The sequence below is a fragment of the Rhinoderma darwinii genome, chromosome 2, assembly GCF_050947455.1.
Source record: "Rhinoderma darwinii isolate aRhiDar2 chromosome 2, aRhiDar2.hap1, whole genome shotgun sequence".
Lineage (NCBI taxonomy): Eukaryota > Metazoa > Chordata > Amphibia > Anura > Rhinodermatidae > Rhinoderma > Rhinoderma darwinii.
Window position 1 is genome coordinate 269,587,331 of NC_134688.1, and position 26,315 is coordinate 269,613,645.

At 41.9% G+C, this 26,315-nt stretch overlaps 1 protein-coding gene across 1 annotated transcript in view; it reads right to left on the bottom strand.

Moving 5' to 3' along the window:
* Positions 1 to 26,315, bottom strand: part of GNL2 (G protein nucleolar 2) — a 48,986-nt gene that overhangs the window by 21,263 nt on the left and 1,408 nt on the right. The window contains exons 2-11 of the mRNA XM_075853256.1: positions 24,843 to 24,927; positions 24,541 to 24,635; positions 24,264 to 24,403; positions 17,465 to 17,649; positions 16,571 to 16,637; positions 11,747 to 11,905; positions 9,077 to 9,190; positions 8,235 to 8,363; positions 5,647 to 5,751; positions 2,514 to 2,672 (exon numbers count right to left, since the gene is read on the bottom strand). Of these exons, the coding sequence (XP_075709371.1) occupies positions 2,514 to 2,672; positions 5,647 to 5,751; positions 8,235 to 8,363; positions 9,077 to 9,190; positions 11,747 to 11,905; positions 16,571 to 16,637; positions 17,465 to 17,649; positions 24,264 to 24,403; positions 24,541 to 24,635; positions 24,843 to 24,927 (1,238 nt within the window). The remainder of the gene's footprint in view (positions 1 to 2,513; positions 2,673 to 5,646; positions 5,752 to 8,234; positions 8,364 to 9,076; positions 9,191 to 11,746; positions 11,906 to 16,570; positions 16,638 to 17,464; positions 17,650 to 24,263; positions 24,404 to 24,540; positions 24,636 to 24,842; positions 24,928 to 26,315) is intronic.

A 26,315-nucleotide genomic window follows, 5' to 3' on the forward strand; every position in this document is an offset into this window, starting at 1 on the left:
GGAAATGTCGCCAAAGGACTTGGTCCATTCAGGGGGTGGCACATGCTGGGGAAGGGTAGAACCCTGGGAAGTCCTGGGTTACAGACATTGTGGGCAGAATGGGGTGGACTGGCCACACAAAAACATATTACACCTGCCACAGTTAAAGTAAGTAACCAGGGCCACATGTGTCGTCTCTGCCTAGTAGTATCCTCCCGGAAGAAAAACAGGTCACAAGAGAAAAAGAAAGAGAAAACTGATAACTGAAAATTAACAGCACCTGTAGGACGTAAACCCCTGGGGGAGCTGCACTAGCTAGAAAAAAGGGGGGGGGGGGGGGGGGGGGAGGGGGGGGGATGGGTGGGACCATCCCCAGTCCGTCCCACCCTCCCTTCGATTGACAAGGCCATGCAGTGTAGAAGACGTGATCGCTCCTGGCCCCATATTCTTCTGAACCCACCCGCACCTCAGCAAATATGCAGTGCAGTAGTGAAGTTTCATCGGTCTAATCGGTTCTACTGCGCATGCGCCGATTACGTCACACTACACCCGGGTGTTGTGCTGCGCATGCGCCAAGGCACGTTCAGAAGAATACGTCTTCTACACTGCCAGGCCCTGTCAATTGAAAAAGGCAGTGGCGGGATACGGTTTGTACCTACCAGAGAAAAAGAATCTCATGGTATTTTGACCTCACTGCTGAAATGAAAGTAGAGCCTGTGTCCAGTAAGACCTTGTTTACACAGTGCAGATTGGCGGCAAATTTTGACAAAAGCAGGAACGGAATGTATCCTCTCTGGATCCAATTCTGGATTTGGCTTAAAAAAAATACATGCAAAATCTGCACTGTAGGAGCTAGGCCTAATGCTGAGGGAAAGCAACTGCTTTACGAATGATATGTTTTTTGGAAATTTTCAGAATTGAATCGGTCACTTTTTGTGTTTCTCAGAACCGATAGGTCCTATTTAAGCTTTATTTAACCTTTTAAATAGCGCTCCAGGCAAAAATTAAATAAATGGTTAAAACTGACCACTAGGTGAATTTACCATACCAGGGCCTTCACTTAATGTCATGTTTGTTCTGCAGGTGTTCCTTGTAGGGCAAATTGCTTGGGTGTCACAGATAAAACAGCCTCTACTGCGCATCACCTGGTCATACCCAGGCTAAAAAACACAGGCAGATTTACAATTCAGAAATTGTGCAAATATCTTGAAGTTTTTTTCCGCAGATGTCTACATCATCTAAACAGAAATATAAACTATCTGAATGTCAGTAAGGCTTTTTTTTTTCCATTTACCCATCCCACGTGCACCCTTCATTTATTGTGTATATAAGAAATGGTCATCAGCTTCAAATTGTAGGTCACTACCGCCACATTTACATAGTCAGTCTGCTCTATGCTTGGCACATATTCACACCTACCCATTTATTTATCAAACGTACGCATAAACCGCCTGTATTCCCCTAGTAACTACTGATGCTTTATGCATCTACCTGATTGGCGTCTATGTTACCATGGGCAGGCCCGATCGGTGGGCGTTACTTATACGCTGTGATACACCGATTGGCTATGTCCGTTCAATTCCGCCCATCTGCTAGGCGGGGCTAGCTGTATAAATCTTGAGAGTCTCTGGCGCGAGTCAGACCAGGCATTAGTGTCTCATTGCGCTCCTGAGGATACACGAATTCAGCAGCATAATATGTGCTGTATGGTAGCTGCTCAAACTAATATACGCAATTTACAAATACCCCTGAGGACGTTCCCCTCTGGTTCAGAGGGTTTCAGAAACGCGTTGGGAGATTGCTCAAACTTGCTAACTTGTGGCAAACAGACCACATTTATTTTTGCTAAGTTCTCTGTTCATGTTTCAATTGGTGCACCCAGCATCGGTGCCTGTGGAACATTCATATTGGACTGAGCTACTTTGTATCGTTGCGGCAAACGGACGAGTGGTGTGTATCACTACTCCTGTCGGGTGTTGTATCGACACTAAAGGTGTACCAATCATCATCTTATTTTTACACCTGATCAGGGAACTGTGTCTCTGTTTTGCCAAACGCCTATTCACAGTATAAATTGGCATGAGTGCCCTATTTTAAATACTAATTAATAAAGACATTTTAAACGTTTATTCAGGCAGGACTTCATAGACTTCAGTAAGGCTATGTGGATGTGTTTTTTGTGAAGACCAAACCTAAACGCATCAGTTATTGCTAGCCTCGCTCAAGAATATAAAAGCTTACGCTACGTATTTTAATATATATATAGTTTATTTTTTTATACTTTACAAAAAGTTCTTGCAATGTAAACAAAAACAAATAGTGACAGGTCCACTTTAGTAACACTAATGCTAAGAAAAATAGTTAAGAAAAGAAGCTTCTGCAGTGTGTGAAAAATACTAATAGCAATGTTCTTTAAAATAAAATAAAACATCTTTTACACAATTAAAATATATATATATATATATATATATTACACAAAATTAGGAGACTTCAATTCTAATAAAACACACAAAGAAAATGGAAGACTCACTGACCTTTAACAACTTTCCTGTTTTATAAGCAAGTTTCTCCAGGAAATCTTCAGCATCTCCCCAGGAATCTATTTTATAGGCCTTGCTGATGTACTCTGGTTTTGCCCTCTCAAGGACAGCAGTGATGTGATCTTCTGGGCTTTTAATCTTTTCTACTTGCACCTAACATTGACAAAAAATAAATAAAATAAATAAAGAGCACTTTTTTTTTTTTTGAGCACTCGCCATAAAATCCTTTTCTCGTCTATTCCATTGGGGGAACACCAACCATGAGTATATTCTGTTGCCACTAGGAGGCGTGACACCAAGAATAAGAGTGTTGGGCCCTTCTACAGGCACTGAGCTAGTGAATCTGTACAGAAGCACTAGGAGAAGCAGAACGCAAAATAAAACAAAACATCAGAACCATAGAAGAAAACGTCATGACCTTTATAACAAAAATAAGGGTGGGAGCTGTGTCCCCCAATAGACTGGTCAAGAAAAGGATTTTACAGCAAGTACTCAAAAAATAAAATAAAATTTTCTCGTTCGTCTCACAGACCATGGGACGTCCCAAAGAAGTCCACATGGGGGACGGGACTGAAAAGACTCCAAAGAAGCCCGCAACACCTTGCGACTAAGGCAAAAATCTGTGGACGCAAACCTATGCACCCTGTAGTCTTTGGTGATCGTGTTCAAAGATGACCAGGTGGTCGCCTTGGAGAGCCGAAGAGCCTGATTGTACACAGCCTAGGAAGCACTAACCGCCCAAGTGGAGTGGGCTGTAATCTGGAACAGGGGTTCCTTTTCTTTGAGCCAGTAGATATCGCGTATAGCCGACTGCAGCAATAGTAAAGCCCTTTATCGGACAAGGATTTGGAGTGGCGAAAGTCACTGATAGGCAGACCCGCAAGTCACAGAACACAGTCAAATTGTTAGGAGAGCGTTCCTTAGGATGCCCTGGTGACTACCAGAAAAGCTGTAAAACTATATCCTTGTTAAGGTGGAAGGGGGTCAGCATCCTGCGGACAGTAAGCAAAGACCGACTAGCTCAGTGCCTGTAAAAGGGGGCCAACACTTTTATTCTTAGCGTCACTCCTACTTTTAGCATCACTCCTACTAGTGGCAACAGCATATACCAACGGTCTGTGCCCCCCAATGATACAAAAAAATAGCAAACGTTCATTTGAGGTAGCTCACCAGAGGTCTGCTGTTAGAAACATAGATCACAATTTTTAATTGAACCTGTCAGATACTACAGTTTCTCTAACAAGATAAGTGAAGTCAGGAGACTGTTGGCAGCAGGTAGAAAGTAATTCTCTTCAATGAACACGCTCCATATTTTTGTTGTTAAAAAGGTAGAATATACCAGGCTCTGTTCACATCAGAGTCTGGGGCGCTACACTATTTTGTCCGGCAGAGCGATGGACACCGTAACAAAACCAATTGAAGTCAATGGGTTCCGTCGGGCGCCGTTGGTTTCAGACACGCCAAGGCACCGGTTGCTCCGTTTTTTTTCCTGTTCTGCTCCTATGACCGGCTATTTATGACCCATAATACAAACGAAAGTGGCACTCCTAAATTATCCAAAAAAAGGCTGTAGGCTTTATTCACTCATGGTACAGGATAACATTTCTCCATTGTGGGGTTGAAACATTGCATTATCATTATCTGCCTCTGTCTTTTGTTCGTATATTGAATGAGGTTGGAGTCAACACTTGGAAGCTGAGCGGTCTGTCCGCGCATCCAATTTTTCATCCATTTACCGGCCGTCTTACCGTTTTTCGTGGCCGGTAAAAGAAAACAGATGAATTTCATGTGTCAGTTTTTTGTCGCAACCCGCTGAAAAAAAAACCAGTGCCCATGTAGATCACGCCACAGTGCCCATGTAGATCACGCCATCGGGTCTCCCTCTTGGAGCGGGAGCCCCAGCCAGTGCATTGCCGATGCTCTGGACGGGGGTTCCGGAATCTCAAAGCCCTAATGTCATTGTCCATATCTGGAGAGTGACGTCAGGGGCTCCCTCAAGAAGCGGAATCCCTGGCCAGAGCGTTGCCGACACTCTGGCCAGTGATTCTCGCATTGCAAAGCTCCTAACAGCACGGTCCATATGTGGACAATGGCATCAACGGCTTTCCCAAGACAGGAGCCAGACAGCTTCCGATGCTCTGGCCGGAGACTCCATAATTGAGAGCCCTGACATCACTGTCCACATATGGGACGTCAGGGGCTTCGCCAGGCTCCGTGCTTAAAGTAGCGCTGTGCCCTGGGAGTCCCCTTGGAAGGCCAAGATCAATTTTAACGGCCTTCACAAGGATTGATTTCTGAAAAACGTCTGTTAAACACTGCTCCAATGACTTTTATTGGGCCGTCACGCCGTTAAAACGGGCAAACATAGAACATGGTCTATTTTTTGACAGCCAGTTTTCACAGGCCATTAAAACAACCACCGTGTGAATACACCTATAGAACTTCATTGTTCTGTAAACGGCCTTGTGACAGCCGTTAAAAAACACTGACACGGGTGTTTTTCACTGGCGTATGAATATAGCCTTACCCTTTGTTTGTATGATCCATACAACCAGGTGCTTACAATTCAGCAGGTATTGCCTGGTCCCATGTAGAGGATACATTTCTCAAAATAATACTTTTTATTATTCATCACTCCTTTATTATATTTACAAATAGCACTCATCTATCTCTCATTCTTGACATTTTGTAAGGAACATAAGGTTCTATTCACATCTGCGTTAGTACTGTACGTTGTTTTGCTGCGTTACAGGAGTGGAAAAACTAAAAACCAGACCTGCCACATAAAGGAAACCAATGATGCCCGACGGAATCCAATGACTAATGGATGTCCCAGTGTGTTTTGGCGGAAAAAAAATAGTGCCGCTTGCTGCGCTATTTTATTCAACAAAAACTACGGAAAATGCTACACAGGCTCCTGGGGAGGGGGGTGGCGAAAGAGTCCTAGATTCTGCCTAGAAAACAGATTAGAAGACTCTGTATAACCTCTGACAATAACAGCTAAGTCATTGTGCTTGAACCCACAATTTCCTTTACAGCCCTTTAAGATCTTAAAGTTCCTTTTTACTCATCCCATCTATCAGCTATATGCATAAAGGACATGACAATCATTTCAAATCATACTCACCACTCCTTTCAAAACAATGTCTGTTTCAGAGTCTCCAGATGGATAAACTACACCAGGGCAATCTATGAGAAAGATTCGGCGCATGAGTGTAATATACTGCCAAACCTAAAAACAGAAAAAAAAAACCAAAAAAAAAAAACCACAAAATTAGTAGTTTACAATCATCAGTTTTACAAGGCCTCCTCGCTGCATACAGGGTGGAAATGCTGCACATTACTGTGCTAGCCAGGTTGATGAGACTTGAACAAATCTCAGCCACACGATGCAGGATATTTCCCGCATGGAAATCATAACAGTTCACAGCGAATTCAGACCTTTTTAATGTAGAAGAATGATATGTGCGGTGAACCTGCAGCAAAATGCACAAATCCAGTGCGTGCGTCCGAAAAAGCAAAGACTGATTTTTAACAAAGAAGCATATCTATAATATGTCTCAGGACTTAAATTGACCCACGGTGCGTATTTTCTAAACAGCTTGCGAATTATATCCCTGTAGTTCTAAAGTGGTATGCAGCAAAACCAGCAGCATGAAAACGCAGCAAACAGTGAAAACAGCACCAAAAAACGCATTAAAAAAAAACGCGCCTTCAGGTGTGTTTTTTTTTTCTTGCGGTTTCCTGCGTATTTTCCACAGCAAAATACGCAACATGTGCATGTCGCCTAAGGGGGCAGTCGTACTCAACTGAAAATCCGTTCCATTCATTTGAATCAGATTGTTTCTGAAGCAGGTGCATGGATCAGTCGTGGAAATTTCTGCCGCGTACGAATTCAGCCTAAAGCTGGGCATACACTAGAGATCTTCGATGGTCAAAAGGGCTAATCTAGACAATTTTATGCTGAACGTTAGCACATTTTCATGACACAAATGAGCATTACAGATGCCAACTGACAGCAGACATCTGTGGAAAAGTTGATCCGTCGTGTTGGATTATTTTCAGTCGTTGTCGGGTGCAGTCATTGGAAAGTCATTAATGCCAAAACGACAGATCTACATCCCATTAACAGAAGCCTAGACAAATGCCGAAATTTATCAGAAATTCGTCATTTTAACTTACGGCACTGTCATCCAAAAAGAAAATGTTCACAAACCGGCTGTCTGAAATCCCTAATGTGTAGCAAGCTTAAGGCTTTGTTCTCATTACAAAGTTCAGCACTGCAGGTCTCTGCTGCTTGTTTGAATAAGAAAACACAGACCCCTTGCTGAATGACGTTCTCCTTTTGGTATTAAGTGGTTTTGTCTTCACTTATTTCTGACACAGGTTTCCCATCTTAGACATTTACGGCATATGCACAGGATTTGGCGAAAAAGTCTGAACAAGGGTCTCCTGACCACCGTTTCGCCTGGCGTTGTAGTCGCTGGCCGCAGAATCCAGGCGGGGACTAGGAGAGCGAGAGAGTCACGTGTGCGCTTTTTGCTCCAATCTGTTAAACGGAAAATTGCTCGTCTGTTTTTGTAACTCCCATTGAACAGAAGAGAGATCGCTGCGCGACCCTCTCTCCACCAGTCCCGGTCTGGATTCTGTGGCCAGCGGCCACAGCACCAAGAGAAACGGGGGACGGGAGATCCCTGTTCTCAATATAGGTGTGGGTCCCAGAGTAGAAACCTGCATCTATCAGACATTTATAGCATATCCTATGGATATGCCATAAATATCTAGGATGGGAAAACCCCTTTAAGACCCTCCGGTCTGAGGTCACTCAAAAATTATGATATGCAAAACAGAAGAAAGTAATGTGTAAAGCTGTAGAAAGACATTTTGTCATGAATATGAGGTCTGTGTTACTCTCGAGAATGCATTCTCTGAGAAATAAGATGTTCCCAATGCCAGCTGTATTGGCATTAAATAAGTATGCAATAAACAAGAGTTTTTCATCTGAGCTATACTTCATTATTTTTGTAAGAAGCAGAATCCATAATGACTGTAGCTGGGCCACTCAGCAAATTCTGTGCCATCTACACAAATTTTCAGAGCGGTGTGTTCTGTCCAAGAGTCCAGTATTCAGTATGGGAGTCTTACTGTATAGCTTCTATTCATTCTTCCTTATAGGCTGTAACTTTATTGACATACATTATACAAAGTCAATATAACAAAGGTCCTATTTTAAACGCCTTGTGAGCTACGGCCATTTCTTCCAAAGAAAGCCATTACGGTTACAGATTTGCAGGGGGAAGAATGACAGCTAAACTCAAGCAGATTTAGGCAAGCTCTTGAAAGAGCTACAAACATATCACTGGGGTCCCAACTATCAGCTGTAATCTGAAGGGGAAGCAGTTCACCTGCAGCACGGAGATCAATCTTTAATGTTGAAGGGGAACCCCATCCCCATTAACTTCTGAACTGACTTTTAGGCTGGTCTCACCCAGGCATAATTTGGGCTAATTTTTGTATAGCTTCCTAGTAAGCTGTAGTTTGGGACATTTAGACCTGCCGTGGGGCCAGAACTTGTGTCTGTGACGCGATCATACAAAGGTACCCGTATTATGCTTGTGAAGAAAGAGTAAGGCTCTTTCACATATGTACATAGTATGCAAGCAAGGGGGGGGGGGGGGGGGAACAAAAAACAATGGATTTTTTTTCTTATCTTACCTTAGTTTCACCAGCTATTGGGGCGACATTACAGACTTTCTTGGAACGCAGCGTATTAATCACAGAGCTCTTGCCCACATTTGGATAACCGATAAATCCTACACTAATTTGCTTTTTATCAGTGTGCAGCTGATAAAAAAAAATAAAATATATATCATTAAAACAAACATGCATTTCAGAAAGGTTTCTGGTCAAGAAAAGAGATCGTTTTGTTAAATATACCAAAATACAAACCCCCACGTTTACATTTTTACTTGAAGCATCACAACCTGAAAACATGAATTTCTATACGAAGAGGAGCACAAAAATCTAAAAACTTTAGTTATTTAAACACGTAACTGAATGAGTCCCAGTCAATGCGATGTGATCATGCTGGAAATCTGTGCTCCTGAGAATTATGTCAGCAGCAATGCAGACTCCTCATTTTGTTTGCAAAAATTGCACCAGGAATGAAGTGAACAATAGCCCTTATAGAGACCAGTGTGGTCGCCCCTTCTGTTACAGAAGTGCTTAAGAGCTGGCATGCATGCCACCAGCCACCTCTTCTGGTGTCCTTTGTGTGTGTGTGTGTCTCCCCATGGGAAGTTTTCTTTAGGGGGAATATATAAACCTTTGATAGACAGGTATACAAAAAAACTTTAGTAAAAGGTGTTAATCTAACTGAAGAGTTATCGCGGATTGAGAAATGCCTAAAAGGTATCAGAACATACTACAAAAGAAAGGCTAATTAGCCGCCATAATAATAACAACCACATGCAAAGCATTTTATATTCCTTATAATTTTAATTGTTCTAACCACACAGTAGAGAAACGTATGCACATCAAAACCATTCCTAAATTACCTTGCCAAACTGCCTGAGGAGTTGGATAAACGCTCCTTTACCAAACGGATTGGTGAGACTCGAATGAAAGGCCAAAGTTGGATAATCTTCAGATAAGCGAGCAACCCAGCGTTTCTGAAATACAACAGTTCATAACTAAAAAAATAAGACACGAACACACACAAAATAAATTAATAATATACATATACGTAGACACACATCACCAAGCACAATACCAAGTTTCGGGAGAAAGTGGTGTAAAGCATGCAGCCACTGGAAACATGTTAAGCGGAGTAGGGTTGCACGATGCATCAAAATTTCGATACGGTTTCGGTACCGTGCACCCTCAAATGGTTCAATACCGTTAATTCATGTATTTCAATATGGAGCGGAGAAGCTGCTCAGCTAAGTATAGTAACATATGAATGTTTTTAAAGCGGGGCTGCAGCTGTATAATACAGCCACTGTCCCCTGCGTGCGTGGTCTGCATGATGTGATGCAACCAGCGCTGCACTAATGATTGCCGGCACCGAAAACAGAACATGACGGGCGCGCTACAAAACACCCCCATGTTCTGTCTTCAGTGCCTGCGCTGCCGATCTTTATTGCAGCGCCAGCCGCATCACCTCATGCTGATCGCACGCGTGCACTTATTGTCCGGAGCAGGTCAATGGCTGTATTACAAAGCCGCAGCCCCGCTCTAACGGTGGAGATCAGAGAAACCTCTGATCGCCGCCGCTATTCCCCCACAGCATTCAAGGAGAAAATGAGGAGGATGCCCCTTGTATAGCGACACAGGCTATCCCTGTGACGCGATCGAGGGACATACTATATATGAGCAGACAGCTCAGGGTCCATTAAAGGACCCCAGGGCTGTCTGACCATATTTCCTGTTGTTAGGGCATACTTCGGTATGGCTAATGTACTGGCATATAGATATGCCAGTACATTAATGTTTAAAAATAAAAATAAAAGTAATGTTAAATAAAAAATACCACACATTTCTTACAACATACATTAAAATAAGTCTCACTACATAAAACACACATTCGGTATCGTTGCGACCATAATAACAAGTTTATAGTGTCATTTATGATATTTACTCCGTTATAAAATAAAAACTCCTTTCTTTCACTTATGTGAGGCACAAGGTATTATGAATTTTGAACCTCCATGTGCCTCACATTAATAGTAATTAACCCTATCACACCACGTGCCTCATCTGAAAATGTAAGAATTTTTTTTTTTATTATTATTGTTGGCAAAGTATCGATTTGGTATCATCCCAAATATTTGGTATCACAATACTACACAAAGTATCGGTATCTAAGTCCAAATTCTTGTATCGTGACAAATCACTTCTCTATCTGGCAGTCTGATGGACGTGTCTCGATTAGGCGAATGCCAGGAGAACGTTATCCGCCTGACTGCATTGTGCCAACTGTGGAGTTTGGTGGAGGAGGGGTAATGCTATGGGGTTGCTTTTGAGGGGTTGGCCAAGGCTCCTCAATTCTATTGAAGGGAAATCTAAATGCTTCAGCATCTCTAGACATTTTGGACAATTGAAAACTTTTAACTTTGTAGGAACAGTTTGGGGAAAGCCTTTTTCTGCTCCAGCATGACTGTGCCCTAGTGCACAAAGCCAGGTCCATAAAGGCATGGTTGGTGTGGAAGAACTTGACTGGCCCACAAAAAGTCCTGACATCAATTCCATCTAACACTTTTGGGATGAACTAGAATGAAGATAGTGTCAGGTCCTCTCCTCCAACATCAGTGTCGGACCTCACAAATGCTCTTCTTGATGAATGGGCAGAAATTCCCAGATACTCCAAAATGTAGAACACAAGCTTAGCTGATTTAGTTCAGGAACAGTAAATATTTGCTTCAAAGATCAGAAAGATTTTCCACTTACTTTCTGTCCTACAGGATCTAACAGTCAATTTAAAAAAAAAAAAAAAATCTCTATAAATTGTAGCTCTTTAATAAATGTTTAACCTGCGGTTTCTTAGATCTGTCCACGCAAAAACGGAATATTACCCATAATGAATTCAAACGTCTCTCAGAGCACTGCTGTGATCTTCGAGTAATCCAATTAGTTTAGAATATTAAAGAACAGACATCTGTTGAAAGCACTTATGCAATGAAATCCTGAGCAGGGAGCTTCAGAATAAATGCAGTGGAGATATATAGCAAAACAATGCAAATTCACTATGTTAAAATGTAGCTGTGCTTACATTGGCTATGTATCGAACACAAAGTTAGAAAACACAAGCTAAACTAGTAATAGATTTGTAAAACTTTTTCCCTGCAAGATTGTTAAGAGTTATCAGACAGTGAAAAATACTTGCAAACAGTCTACTAGGCACATTAGAGGAAGCCACGCAACTGACAAAATGTGAGGGTTTTAGAGAGGTCAAGGGCCTAGCTATTCTGATCTGCTATGAAATTACAGGCTTCTCTAATAATATATCTGTACGCAAACCATAACAATTCCAATTATAAATAGAATGGCTCTGGACCAGTACTAATATAACTTGATCACAAAAAAAATAAAATTGGAAGAGACATTCCGTATAGACAGGACATTCTGTTCTGAAAGTATAATTTCCAGAGGGTTAGCGCAGCCTTTGCCACCAGTTCCAACAAAACATATAGTACAAATAAGTGGCGTGAGCAAACCCAAGATCTTACCGTTGCCCAAGTAGGAACCAGATCACACTTATTAAGAACGAACAGAAGATGCTTCCAAGGTTTCTCCTTTTTAAGGTATGTCTCAATGTGTGGAGAACGCGTTCCCATGGGATCTCTGGCATCCAGCACTTGAATTACGACATCAGAAGAATCAATCACCTGCAAGGGAACATAAAAAAAACTACGACTCAACATAACATTTAACAAGAAAATGTCAAGGTGACAAATTTAAAAGAGATATCAGTGTGATACCCTCAGTGATACTAGTGGGTACAATTATACTTAAATGGTTTGTCCCAGAATCAAAAATTATCCCCTATCCGCAGAATAGGTGATAAATGTCTAATCGTTGGGGGCCCCACACCAAACAGCAAGAACATGAACCTGAACACCCAGATCCTCTACACCCCCCGCAGCGAGGACATTTAATGGAGTGGCGGTATAGCATGCGCCCGCCACTCCATTCAACACCAGCGAGAATGACAGAAACAGCCGAGCGCTGTACTCTGTCGTCGGTCCCATAGACTTTAAATGTAGCAGCAGAGCGCACACTTGACCACCGCTCTATGCGGTCAAGAAGCGAGGAGGAACAAGGGGTTTGGGACTCCTTCCCTGCGATAGGTGGGGGTCCCAGGGGTGAAGCCCCAGCAATAAACCAATTATCACCTATCGTTTGGATATGTGAGGAATTGGGTATTCGCAGTATCAAAAATTAATAGCCATAAAACATGCCAACCTAGGAGGCTGAAAAGAAAGCACTTTCTGGTAGTGTGGAGGAGCAATAATTACTGATAAATACAAGAAGTGTTAGTTCCTCCTACAGTCTATAGCCCTCCTGCAGACACGGACCTAATCAGTTTGTATACAAGCAGTAGGCGCAACTAGGAGAAGTCAACAGAAGGTAAACAGTAAACATAGAACAAAACTCTCAATGGCTCAGTAATCAAAAGAAAGGAATCCATTAGAAAAAAAAAAACACCTTTTCGTTCAGGTCATTGGGACGTTATAGTATGTCCTAGAGCGCTTGTTCGTGTAACCGACAGCAACCTGCAGATCCTAGGCACCGGGAGAAACAAATCGAGGGTACAGATGGGCACCCTAAAGAATTGGGTAATGTGTAGAGAGAGAGGGGCACCGTTAGTCGCCTAACGCATCTGTAAAGTAGACACATAATGACACACCGGCTAAGTGACCCCAACAGAACTGGTGAAATAAGCTGGTCAAAAAGGAGAGCCCTCCTTGAGCCCATTAAGCCATGTAAAAAACTATCGCTCCCTGAAACTATAGTAACCTTGGATACGGTCTGTAAAAAAATTAAAGAAGAGAATGGCAGGAAAAAAACTGGCAAATCATACAAACGTCTACCAAGAAGTCGTGAGAGAGAGATCTCACACAGAGGCTTAAAAAAGGAGACAACTGCATTGCCCAAGGACCTGGTTGAGGTTCCAAGGAGCAGTGGGGTGAACATAAAAGGAGCATGGGCAATCCCATAGGGAAAGAAACGCACATCAGAGAGAAAACGAAGGCCAAGCCCCAAATCGAAACTGCGCTGGAGAAAAAGTTAAATTCTTGAGAAGGGAAGAGGAAGAAAAATTATTCCTACACTAACCGAAGTCCTGTGGTAAATACAAGATGGTGAAAGTGTGCGAGCCTGAGGCATGTTCATGATGACTCATTCGGAGAAACCATGAGAACTCAGGACTGTGGTTTGACAAGACATGTCTTCAAAAGCAGTGCTCTAAAAACAGGTGGAAAACTGAACCAAGAGAGTAGGGCGTCTGACAGACACCAAGGAAGTTTGGCAACAAAAGATATTATGAGCGTACCACAGCTGACTAGGTCCAGTGCCACCAGTATAGACTATATCCTCGATCCACCTGAAAAAACCTGGGAGAAGAAGATGTTCATTAGGAAGAACTGATCCCAGAGAAGACAAGAGCATTCTCTGCCCAAGCCAGAGAATAAAGGAACCATCCAGTAGTCCACTACCAGTATGTATGCAACAGATAGAACCGGGATGTGGCTCTGTTCACAATATAAACCTGGCTGGCTCTAGCACTACTGTGCAGTTGCAGTTCACCTTGATGCTCAAGTAGGCGACCACAGTGGCTTTGTCAAACTGGATGGGATCGGACGCCCCTCTAGTAGGAGAGTCAAGTGAATAAGAGACTAGGAAAATAATGGACCTGGGAAATGGTTGGAGAGGACAGCCCCACTGAAGTGCACAACAAACCGCCAGGGAGATAAAAGGATAATCTCGAAAGTTTTAGAAATATCCCAGCAGCCAGAATAGTCAGATGAAGTAGGCAAGTATGACAGAGTGTAGAGGAAGACTTTCAAGGAGGTAGCACCCCAGGGAGACACTAGTAAACACGTCCGGCTATAGAGAAAATGGAGCAGTGGTGACTAGGTTAATTTGAAGGCTGTCCAGGTTTTCGGAACATCACGATGCTTTCCAGGTATGTTATGACTGAAATCTGCCCAAAATGGAGTACTGCCTTAACTATAGCAAGTACCTTCAGAAGGACATGAAGAACAGACTTCAGGCCAAAGGGAAGCCTAATGCAGCACTGGTGGGCCAGATATTGTGGAGATCTGCTATTCTACACAGAAGCCAAATTCGATCACTATCCTCAGCGACGCTACCCAAAGTGTCTGACCCTGACAAAACTAGACGCTTTTAGGATGGGGTGGCCATACTCTTCCTTCTTTGGCCTAAATGGAAACAAACTATTTGTAGCATAGAGGGCATACTTCGTAGAGCCATGCCTCTAGGATAAAAGTAATCCAACAGTCCCAAAGAGAAGGAGCCTGCACACAACTGGAGCAAGTTTACGTATAGGCTGATCATCATGAAGAGATGTGTGTGAATTTGAGGAAAATTGAGCATTGCAATATCACCTAGGTGGCTCCAGACAGGATGTAGAGTCTAAAAGAGGCAGTGTCCGTCGTGAAGATGGTGGAAGCCTTAGCCAGTCGAGAAACTGGAAGGTCTACCAGAGGCGAAGCCGGATGCTTGGCCAGAAGGTCTTTAGATCCAGATGTTTGGAGTGGGAGAACACACCAGTTTTGAGACTCACAGAAACTAGTGACCAAATGTAAAGAAAAAACCCTTACTAGAATGTACAATAATCCAAAAGGGGAAACCCTCATGACTAAGGAGTGACCAAATGAGTATCCTGTCAAGGTCAGTAGACAATTGACGGTCGGGCAGGAAGCAGACCAGATCCTTTTTATGTAAACAGCCACAAAAGAGGACTTCATACTGAGGTGCAGTGGGCAGCCTTCTGGAAAGGGATTGGTGAGAAGGCAGAGGATGTCCTTGTCAGATAGTGAGACCTAGTAAGGTCAGCCACTGCCAAAGACCAGGATCGTGTGGCACCTAGAGCAAACAAAATAGGGGGGTCTGCTGAAACCGTGCAGGACGGCATATTGCTAAATTTCTGACATTTCTAGTAGCAGGCAAGTTTATAGTCTTGAATAAAAAGTAGGTTAAATAGGTTATCCACAATGTGACTTTTTTTTTTTTTAGGGGCTGGAAATTAAAAAAAAACAAAACACAAATAAAGCAAAACCTATCTATCCTTGCCTCCGGCAATCCAGCGCTGGCGCTCCAGCTTCACTTCCGGTCCTTGTTTACATGCACGCTGCCTGTAACCGCTGCAGCCAATCAGAGGGCTCTGAAGTAATGTATTTCTAGCATTATGCCACAAATACGATTAGTCACAACTGTCACCACCATTAGTCATCAGCTGATGCTCTGCTCGGGGACTCCAATACTGCTGCCGACGCCATTGTCCATATATGGACAGGGACGTCGGCAGAAGTTGTGGAGTCCCCAGGCAGAGCATCAGCTGATGCTCTGCTAGTGGACTCCAGCTATAGGAAACTGCTGAATTGACCAAATATGGACGTTAAGAGCAGTGCTGGGGTCCCGAGTAAAGCGCTAGCTGATGCTCAGCTCGGGACTCAAGCAATAGGCAATGTGACAGCCCTTGCGGTCATGTTCGCGAACAGCACATGAAGCAAGAGCTCAGTCACATGGGGCCGTGTCGGAGCGTGATCACTATCAGAAAAGCTTCAGCATTTCCTGAATAATTCATGAGGTTTGAACTGCACCATTTAGAACAGAATTTTTAATTAAAAGTATATTAGTAAGTTACTTAGTTTTCACATAAATATATTATTGCTATGCAATTTTTGGTCCCCGGATAACCCCTTTAAGTAGTGTGAATTTTATAAAGGGGTTTTTCGGTTTTAGCAAATTAGTGTTTTTGTAGGATTAAAAAAAGTTATATAATTTTCTAGTATACTTTCTCTCTTAATTGTCAAGATCTCTGCTTGTTGTTATTCAGTAGGAACATTTATGGTTTACTTCCAATGGATAAAATTCTGTCCATGGTCAAGTGATGGACACACAAGTGCACTGCTCGTTACAGTAACAGTAAGGCCCTATCCTGGTCCATGATTACGGCTACGGCCAGCCATGGACAGTCATCCACATTGGCGGGTCGTGCTCCCTTAATAAAGTATGTGAGCACGGTCCGTAAAACAACAAAATAGGAAATGTCCTATTTTTTACGGAAGCTTTCTACGGCCATAGAAATGAATGGGTCCGTAATTACGGATGAAATCTAAGGTCGTGTGCATGGGGCCTAAGTGTAGCCGTTTCTGTGCCATGTGGCATACACTGAAGGCAAGCTGTTATTTGAAGGATTCAAAGACGAATCTTTACAACAGTTTCTCCACAAGATTAACCACTACATAATCTTAATATCAGCCACAACCTAAAATACTAATGTTCATTTTTGTGGCCAAACTCACCTTATATAATTCACCCCAGATTCTCTTAGACTGGCCTTTCTTATAGATTTCTTCCCGCGCTTCCTCTCTAAACATGAAACAAATACATCATTAGGAAACCCAATATCAATGCCACTCACAATCAAAATGTTTGAATAAATTAAACAGAAAAACACTTTGAATCCTCAAAATAGAGTTAAACGAGACATGTAGTCGCACATAGAGAATCTGGTCTCATGCTGATCAAGATAACGGCGATACAGAACAAATTTCTCATTTCCTTTCCGAGAAACTAATCTCACTGCTAGTCTACCACCTTGCCAGCTGTATCCATATAGTTTATGGGACATAGCATACTAGAGGAAAAAAAACAAAAATGATTTATGCAGTTAAAGCAAAGTATGCAAATAAAAAAAAAACCTTGAAGACAGCTTTCAAGACATAAAAACCTTTGAAAGTGATGCTGCTGGTGAAACTAAAGGGAATGAGACATCAGAACCTCATGTAGAAGGAACAGTCACGAGGGCAAAGTAAGAGGCCACCAAGAACTAGTGTGGGGTTTAGCTAACTATGGTTGCCATATTTTAGTGAACTAATCAGGGCAGCCGCTTAGGTTAGTTTCAAGAGAGGGAGTGTAGACTTGACCATTGTGATCCACGTCTGCAACGTAAGGACCTTGGGATGTTACCAGTGTGTGAAACTGGTTTTCTTGACATATAAGAGAAGCCTCATAAAAGATCTGGATGCTGCTGTTGGATTAAAGTCTAATATCTAGACAGATATTTTAAAAGTTTTTATTTTGAGCTAAACAGCCAACATCACTCATTTATTAAATCCATAACTTCACTCAGACTACAGGTGGTTAAAATATTACATACTCCGCAAAAAAAATTCGGACAATTATAAGCTTTGTACCTTACTCCAGTATCTTCTGTAACCAAATCCCTATCTTTGTCTTGGTCATAGCTGTCAGCCAAGGCCTCTGCCTTTTGGAGAAGTTCATGAACATCCCCAGCGTTAAGGGTTGGCCTTCTCCTCTGAGACTTCGGGCCAAAAGTGGTTTCGAATGTTTCTGTGTCCAGAATATGCACTTTTGAATTCTATTGAAGGGAACAAAACAATAAAAAAAAATTTACAACTAGGGTGTAAAAATTCAGTACATGGGTAATAAATGGTTTCTTATTTTAAATATAGAAAGGGAACATATGAAGTTCAGAGCGTGGACATCAGCTAACGCACAGCCTGTGCCCTCCTACATTAATGCACAACCCCCCCCCCCCCCCTCTACACACAGTTGTCTCCATTCTCACCCAATTGATAAACCAAGTCAACCAATACATCTGACGCAAGAGAGGATTTGCCATTTGTGCACTTTGGCTCAGAGGAGGGCCCCGAGATGGGGACCCTCTCTATGACTTCTACTTGCCATAATAGGCTGTTTGAACAGAGGTTGTTGATATAAGAAACCTTAAAAGTAAAAAAGGTCAAATGAAGAATGAATACACGCTGGTACTAAATAGCTTCATGACTGAAAAAAAAACAAAAAAAACACATCAGAAAACGTATTAGAAGCACCATGTCTGAATCAAATTTTCTTACGGTCTGTTTGCTGTGTATTTTGGAAGCGGCAGGCGTTTGTACTTCAGACTGCCTCAAAGCTTTGTCTTAATTTCTTTGAAGACATTTTCCAAAAAATATGATGAAACCAAGGCTAACTTCACACACACTTTTTTGCCATCGTGGTAAAGCTCATGTGCCAAGCTTTTCCCATTAAAATTACATTTTTCACTTGGAATAGAACACCCTAATAAAAAAAGATGGCGATTATTCTACCTAATAGAAAACAATGGCAATTCCATAGGCCTGTCATCACAAATTAAAGCAAAAGATGCTTGTAGAGTAACTTCAACCTGGATGAGGTTTAGTACTTTCTCAAGCAGCTCAAGATTGCAGTTCTGTATTCTGATAATGTTTCCCCATTATATTTAATAAAACACACATGCATAGAAGAGAAAAAAAATCAAATAAATAAAATGACTTAAAACCTAAAAGGCAGTGCGAAGACGTGCTTGCAGAATAGAACTGTGTGTTCTAAACAGGAGTGATGAATGCTTAAAGCATGATGACAGATCAGTCAGAAAGCATGGGTATGTCATTATTAGACACTACAATATTCCAAACTCCTGTCTAATAAATCTGCACAGCACATATGTTGTCTAGCTATGAAGTCGGATCTTGAGCAGACCTAACTAATATGCCCTTTTAGCAGAGGTTTCCCATTTTGAAATAAACAGCTTTCTCTTAGGCTCGTATTAGCATGAATTCTTCTGCAACACAGTCTCAAAGACTCCCATCCTTTTTAGAAAAAGTTCTAATGAGAATATCCATGAGGAAAAAGAAGCCTTCGGGTATGTTCACACACTTAAAGAGGCTGTCACCAGACTACAAGTGCACTATCTCCTACATAATCTGATTGGCGCTGTAATGTAGATAACAACAGTGGTTTTTATTTTGAAAAATTATCATTTTTGAGCAAGTTATGAGCTAGTTTAGATTTATGCTAATTAGTTTCTTAATGACCAACTGGGCGTTTTTACTTTTTACCAACTGGGTGTTGTACAGAGGCGTGTATGACGCTAACCAATCAGTGACTAATCAGTGTCCTACACTTCTCATTGTTCCAGCCCAGCTTCTTTCACTGCACAATCACACAGGAACAATGAGAAGTGTATGACACTGATTGGTCACTGATTGGTCAGCGTCATACACTCCTCTGTACAACGCCCAGTTGGTCAAAAGTAAAAACACGACCAGCTGTCTATTAAGAAACTAATTAGCATAAATCTAAAATTGGTCACTAATAGGTCTACTGAAAAGCGTAAGGGTATGTTCACACGTAGTCAACAAAAACGTCTGAAAATCCAGAGCTGTTTTCAAGGGAAAACAGACCCTGCTTTTCAGACGTTTTTTTACCAACTCGCATTTTTCGCTGCGTTTTCACGTCGTTTTCGCGGCGTTTTTTATGTCCGTTTTTGGAGCTGTTTTCATTGGAGTCTATGAGAAAACAGCTCCAAAAACATCCAAAGAAGTGTCCTGCACTTCTTTTGACGAGGCTGTATTTTTACGCGTCGTCGTTTGACAGCTGTCAAACGACGACGCGTAAATAACAGGTCGTCTGCACAGTACGTCGGCAAACCCATTCAAATGAATGGGCAGATGTTTGCCGACGTATTGTAGCCCTATTTTCAGACGTAAAACGAGGCATAATACGCCTCGTATACGTCTGAAATTTGGCCGTGTGAACCCAGCCTTATCGAGTCCACGGAGCGCAAGCACAAGCCTTCTTACTTCAACCCCCAAAATTTCTTCCTATAGACCTGTAATATGCTAACAAAAGAGCAGGCTGAGATGTTGCATGACATATTCAAGACGGGTGTATGAAAGAAAAACGGGGCATATGTACTAAAGCAGTCTTAAGGTTTAGGCAGCACCAACTTAGACCAGCCAGTCAGAAGATGCGCCGAAGTTATTATACGGCATAAACCAATGTGATAAGAGTATAGCTAGATGCGCCAAATTTATTTCGCTTATACCGACTCAAGGATGGCTTAATTTTTGTTTGGTGCTTCTTGGTACATATAATGCCATGCCCCCTTTTCTCAATTTTTTTTTTTTATTAAGGGTCTCATGAGCCACATGCATCTGTTCTAAAATTAGTCTAAAGTGAGACGTGACAAAATGTGGCACATTTTTCTATGCATTCTAATTCAAATAATATTTTGGCTGGAAATCACACGCAGTTTAACCCCTTAGTGACCAGCCTATTTTAGGCCTTAATGACCAAGCTGTTTTTTTATGTCTTACCATAGTCTCATTCAAAGAGCTCTAACTTTTATAGCACCATTTTGTGGTACATGAAAGTTTGATCAATAAATTCTAACAACTTTTTTGCATCTTAAATTTAGGCAGTTTACCGTGTGCTGTATACACAATGACATTATTCAGCGGGTTGTTACGATTGCAAGGATACCAAATTTATAGGGTTTTCTTATGTTTTGCTACACAGTAAAAACACTTTTTTTTTAAATTATTTGTTTTTGTGTCTTCATATTTCTAGAGCCATAACTTTTATTTTTCCGCCGATGAAGCTGTAGGGGGGCTTTTTTTTTCAAGGACTTCTTGTAGTTTTTATTGGTACCATTTTGGAGTAGATGCGACATTTTGATGGCTTTTTAGCACTTTTTTCCATTGTTTTTTATGGCGTTCACCATGCGGGTTAAATAATGTAATAACTTTATAGTAGGAGGGGTCGTTATGGACGCGGCGATACCAATTATGTGTAACTACTGGTTTTCATTAAAAAAAGCATTTTGTAAGGGGAAAAAGTGTATTTCACATTTTTTTTTCCACTTATTTTTATTAACTTTATCAAACTTTTTTTTTCATTAGTCCCACTAGGGGACTTCACTATGCGATCCTCCGATCGCTTTTAGAACACACTGTATTGCAGTGTATTATGCCTGTCCGTGTAAAACGGATAGGCATCTGCTAGGTCATGCCTCTGGCATGGCCTAGCAGGCATAACTAGTGACAGACCTGCGGGCCTTTATTAGGCCCCCCGGCTGCTATAGAAACCAGACACCCTGTGATCCTATGCAGGGTGCCGGTGGTGTGAGAGAGGGAGCTCCCTCCCTCTCTCTCTCCAAAACCACTCAGATGCGACGCTCGCTCTTGAGCACCGCGTCAGAGGTTAAACGACCGAGATCGATACAGATATCGATCTCGCTCGTGAGAGCAGGCTGCTCCCTGCTTTCAGCTACCTCTGGTAGCTGAGAGCAGGGAGATTTAACAGCTCCCTGCTCTAATTATTTATTCGGATGCAGCGCCGTAAAAAGGCTACAGCATCAGAATAAAACCCATCAGTGGCCGCCATAAAAACACTAATGGGCAGTCACTAACGGATTAAACCAAAGGCAGAAGTGGATTTAAAAATGAAAACATTTTTTGATTTTAAAACGATACGATCAGCAGATGAATGTGTGTTTGCTCGTTCATCTGCTGATCGCTGCCCTGTTTACACAGGGCAATTATCGTCAACAAGCATTCTATAAACGCTTGTTTGCCCGATAATTGCCCAGTGTAAAACCCCCATTAGAAGGGAACCTATCACCAGGTATTGTCCCTATAAACCGTTCCCAACACCTTGTCTGGCATGAAAAGGCCTTTCTAAAGCTATAGCTCTTAATCCCTTGCAGCGCATCAAACAATAAAATCAAACTTAAATAAACTCTGCGTTGTATGCTAATGAGTTCCCAAGTAAGGCCTCATTCACACGAGCATATCAGATTCACACGCGTGAATCTGGGCCGTGTGTTGCGTTATGCATCAATGTGCTTTGCGAGTGGCAAGCGTTTTTCACGCACTCGCAAAGCACATCTTTTTATTTATTATCGAATTGATGCGCAAATCACGCACCGCACACGGAAGTGCATCCGTGTGCAGTGCGTGGTTTTCACGCACCCATAGACTTCAATGAGCGCATAGGTGCGTAAAAACGCACCAACATAGGACATGCAGTGAGTTTCACGCAGCGGATTCTTGTTGCGTGAAAACTCATGCATGCGTGAACGGCCCCATTGAAAGCAATGAGTCTGTGTGCTGCGTGTGCTTTCCATGCACAGCACACGGACGTTATTCACGCTCGAGTGAATGGGCCCTACATCTTCGCTAAACTAGCCCCTTGTCTGTTGATGGATTTAGCTAAAGCTTCCGACATCATCCACAGGCCGCTCGAGCAGAAATCCGATGCATTCACAGTGTGTTTTCCCTTTTGTAGGCAAAGTATTCATTGTCGTTCCCCAATCATAGCGCCAGTCCCCATCTCACTTCTGGGGTCAGCAGGTTTTTCATTGATGAGGGACAGAACAATGAATATTTGCCCACAAAAGTAAAAAAACACACTACGCATATGCCGGTTCTCTGCGGATGCGACCTACGGATGACGCTGGAGGCGTCATCCACATCAAAGGACCAGGGATTGGCTTAGTGAAGATTCAGCAGGACACTAGGGAAGTTCTGGAAACACCAAACGTACAATTGAGCCCTCATTAGCATAGGACGCAGGAGTCTTAAGGTTCATTTGGGAAGGTATGTTGTGCTTCAAAGTACTAATAGCTATAACTTTAGAAAGGTCTTTTCATGTCAGAAAAAGTTGGTAGAAACCGTTGAGAGGTAAAACTTAGTGACAGATAAAATAATTGCTGCTAGGCTAGTCTGCTAAAAGCCAGATGAAGGGACTGCACATCACATCAGCCAGCTCTTGCAACAAGCAAAATGTTTGTTTAATATATCTACTTTTTTTATTAAAGGCTTTGTAAAAGTTTGATGTAATTTTTTTACTTTATTTAAATGTATGTATTTCGCCATATTAAACATATTTATTCCAAATCTGGCTAAGTATTAGAGATAAAAGTTCTATGTATCCATACGTAGAAGCTGGATATTGTCGCTGCAAGCCAAATTAGTCAGTGTGCGGGACTGACTGTTCAGCTGAGAGCTACTCCTTTGTGCGTCTGACAGTTATCTAACCCTAAGGGTATGTTCACAAGCGGTAGATTAGTTGCAGAAATTTCTGCGATTGAAAAATAAGTTCCATTCTTCAGAATGGAACTTCAAGAAATCCATGCACCTGCTGCAGAAACAACCACATTCAGATATATGGAACAGATATTGTTGCAAAAACATCTGAAACATATTTGCCATGTGTGAACTTACCCTCAGGGTATGTTCACACGCTTAACAAAAAACGTCTGAACATACGGAGCGGTTATCAGAGAAAACAGCCTCTGATTTTCAGGCATTTTTGAAGCTGAAAATGAAGCTTCTTTTAATTTGGAGCTTCTTTTCAGGCTTCATTGAGGCGTTTTTCATTGTGTTCAATGGAAAATCCACTACAAAAAAACACCTCAAGCACTTTTTACGCTATGAACTAAATGCTGTTTTTCCCATTGATTTCAATGGGCAGATGTTTGTAGGCGTTCAGCTTCCGTTTTTTCAGGCGTTTTTCGAGGCGTAAATGCCCTGAAATATGCATGAAAACACTGCGTGTGAACATACCCTAAACAGCGATCAAATCTAAGTTGATCAAGCTGAGCCGTCACTCCAGCACACTGACTGATTCAGCTGAAAGCACCGAGATGCAGCTTCTATGTAAAGTGGTACATAGAAGCTGCATCTCTAAAACGAAGCAAAATTTGTAATAAAATGTTAGAAATGTTTAATATGCAAAAAAAATACATTAAATAAAAAAAAAAAAAAGACTTTACGCACCCCTTTAGACTGTTTCTAGTTCTCCTTGTGTGCAAACTGTACGTAATAACGTAATCACATGACCATGGCAAGCAAACACCACCATGTAACATCACTGCAGCGGGTCTTGAGTAGCTTTCGCAGCCTCATGGGACGTTACGTAACTGTGAAAGCTATTTAACCTACTCTACTACACTGATATTTTAGCTATGCTGACTTCACATGGTGCCGATCACCTGAAATTGTATACAGTTTGCAAACAGATAGTGGGGTTTAATGCCAAATACATACATATTAAAACTCTTGCTTGTAACATTTTTAGCATAAAAACTATTTTTATACCCTGCAAAACCCATTCAAACGTTTTGCGCTGAAGTACAATGAGCATAATTGGCTTATGACATACGTGAGGCTTTGTCCGATCATACAGAAGAGACATTGGAAGTTTGCTCTGCTTCATCACCACTTTATACGGATCTTTCATTACAGCACCCATTTCTTCCTGAAACTTTTGTAGGGAGGATTGCTTAATGACACGTGTATTTCCTGATTAAACAAAAAAATAGGAAAAATTATTTTATTGATGATCAAGGAGACAACAGCTTTAGGGCCGTCGCTGATGTCGGAGAGCATGACTGTTTCACTGGATGGGTTATATGGAATGCACACTGTAAAACACTTACCAAACCATTTGATATTGGGTTCTACTCTAGCCACAGTGCCAGACGGGACAGATGACTGATACTGCAAAGTCTTAATCACTTTTCCACGGTCATTCCTGAAAAAAAGGAAACATGACAATTTTTAAGAGCTGCGTGAAGATTTAACTGCGGTGAGAAAAACATTCATCATAAAAAAAAACAACAACTCAGTTGCCGAAGGGAACATATATTAAATGGGTACAAAATGAGTCTGTATTGGAGTGGTTTAAAACCACAGGTTATATAGGTCAACAATGCTGCTACATCAAAACTAATAGACTTACCGACGCTCTTTCTGGCGGTACATATTGAGACGCTTGATAGTTGCCCGGTCCCTCATATTGTGGCCTCCAGCCCCCTTCACACGATCTATAGGCAGAAAGATATTTATTAAGGATATTAGGTAGATACATATTATATACACACAGTAAAATGTTTTTAATCCAGCATTACTGGCACTTAATGGGTGCAGGATTACCAAATATTCTGTATTATATACATATAAAAAATATCTAAAATGTTCCTGTACCACTAGAAAGCGTTTAATAAGACAGAACAAAATAAGATGCTCGTTTTCCTCCCCCCCCCCCAAATAAAATGGAGGTGCCCTAACCAGTTGGCGGTCTGATCAAAAAGATGTATTTGAGTTTACTACATCAATACCCAACCTGTAATTTCACCAAGATGTATTTGTGTAGCTAAAACCCACAGTACTCCCCTCCAATCCGCACTTAACGTGCTACATAAGACTTCAATTTGTGTACAAATCCAGCAAAAGAAAAATGTGGCACTCTATCACATGGCATATTAGAGTGGATTTACACACGGCGCCATTATCGTAGCTGGAATATATTCATACCATGTAATCCTAAAGGCGACAAAAGAAAAAACAAAAACATCTGCAACAGTTTAACATTTCTGTGCAGAAATACTTTCCGTAGCGTTTTCTATATGTTACGGTTTTTGCATGTAAAATTGCACCAAAGCTATCTGCACTGAAATCCACAACACAAATCGACAGCAAATACAGAACAGTGATTCTGCTGCGGAATGTGTGGCACAATTAGGGCTAGATCACACGGCCGATTTTGCGTGGCGGCTCCCGCCACGGAACTATTCCTGCCGACGCCAAGAAGACTTCTCTCTCCCATTGACATCAATGGGAGGTCTGGGCGGATTCCACCCTAAGATCTAGCGGGACACTCAGTTTTTCACGTCTGAAATGCATTTGTTCAGGACACGTTATCACAGATTCCCCATAGACTAGAGTCTATGGGGGGGGGGGGATGAGTGACACGCAGGAAAATAGGACACATCCTATTTTTTCACGGAATCTTCATAGGCTCCATTGAAACAACAATCGTGTGAACGGCCCCATTAAAATCCATGAGTCCGTGTGACGGCTGTTTTACTTATACGCTCGTCTGAATGAGCTCGAAGTCAAATGTGTGTTCACCTGACAGCTAACTAATGTTTATGGCGAGCTTTAGAGCACCTACTGATATTCTAACTCGCAGCGGTCTTTAGGGCGTATTTACACGAGCGTGTGCGTTTTGCGCACGCAAAAAACACGTTTTTTTGCGTGCGCAAAAGGTACTTAACAGCTTCGTGTGTCATCACCATATGATGTGTGATCTTCGCGCAGCCGCCATCATTATGACACTGTTTGTATGTGTGTAAACAGAAAAGCACGTGGTGCTTTTCGGTTTTCAATCATACTTTTGACTAGTGTTGCGCGAATCACGCGCGTCCCACGG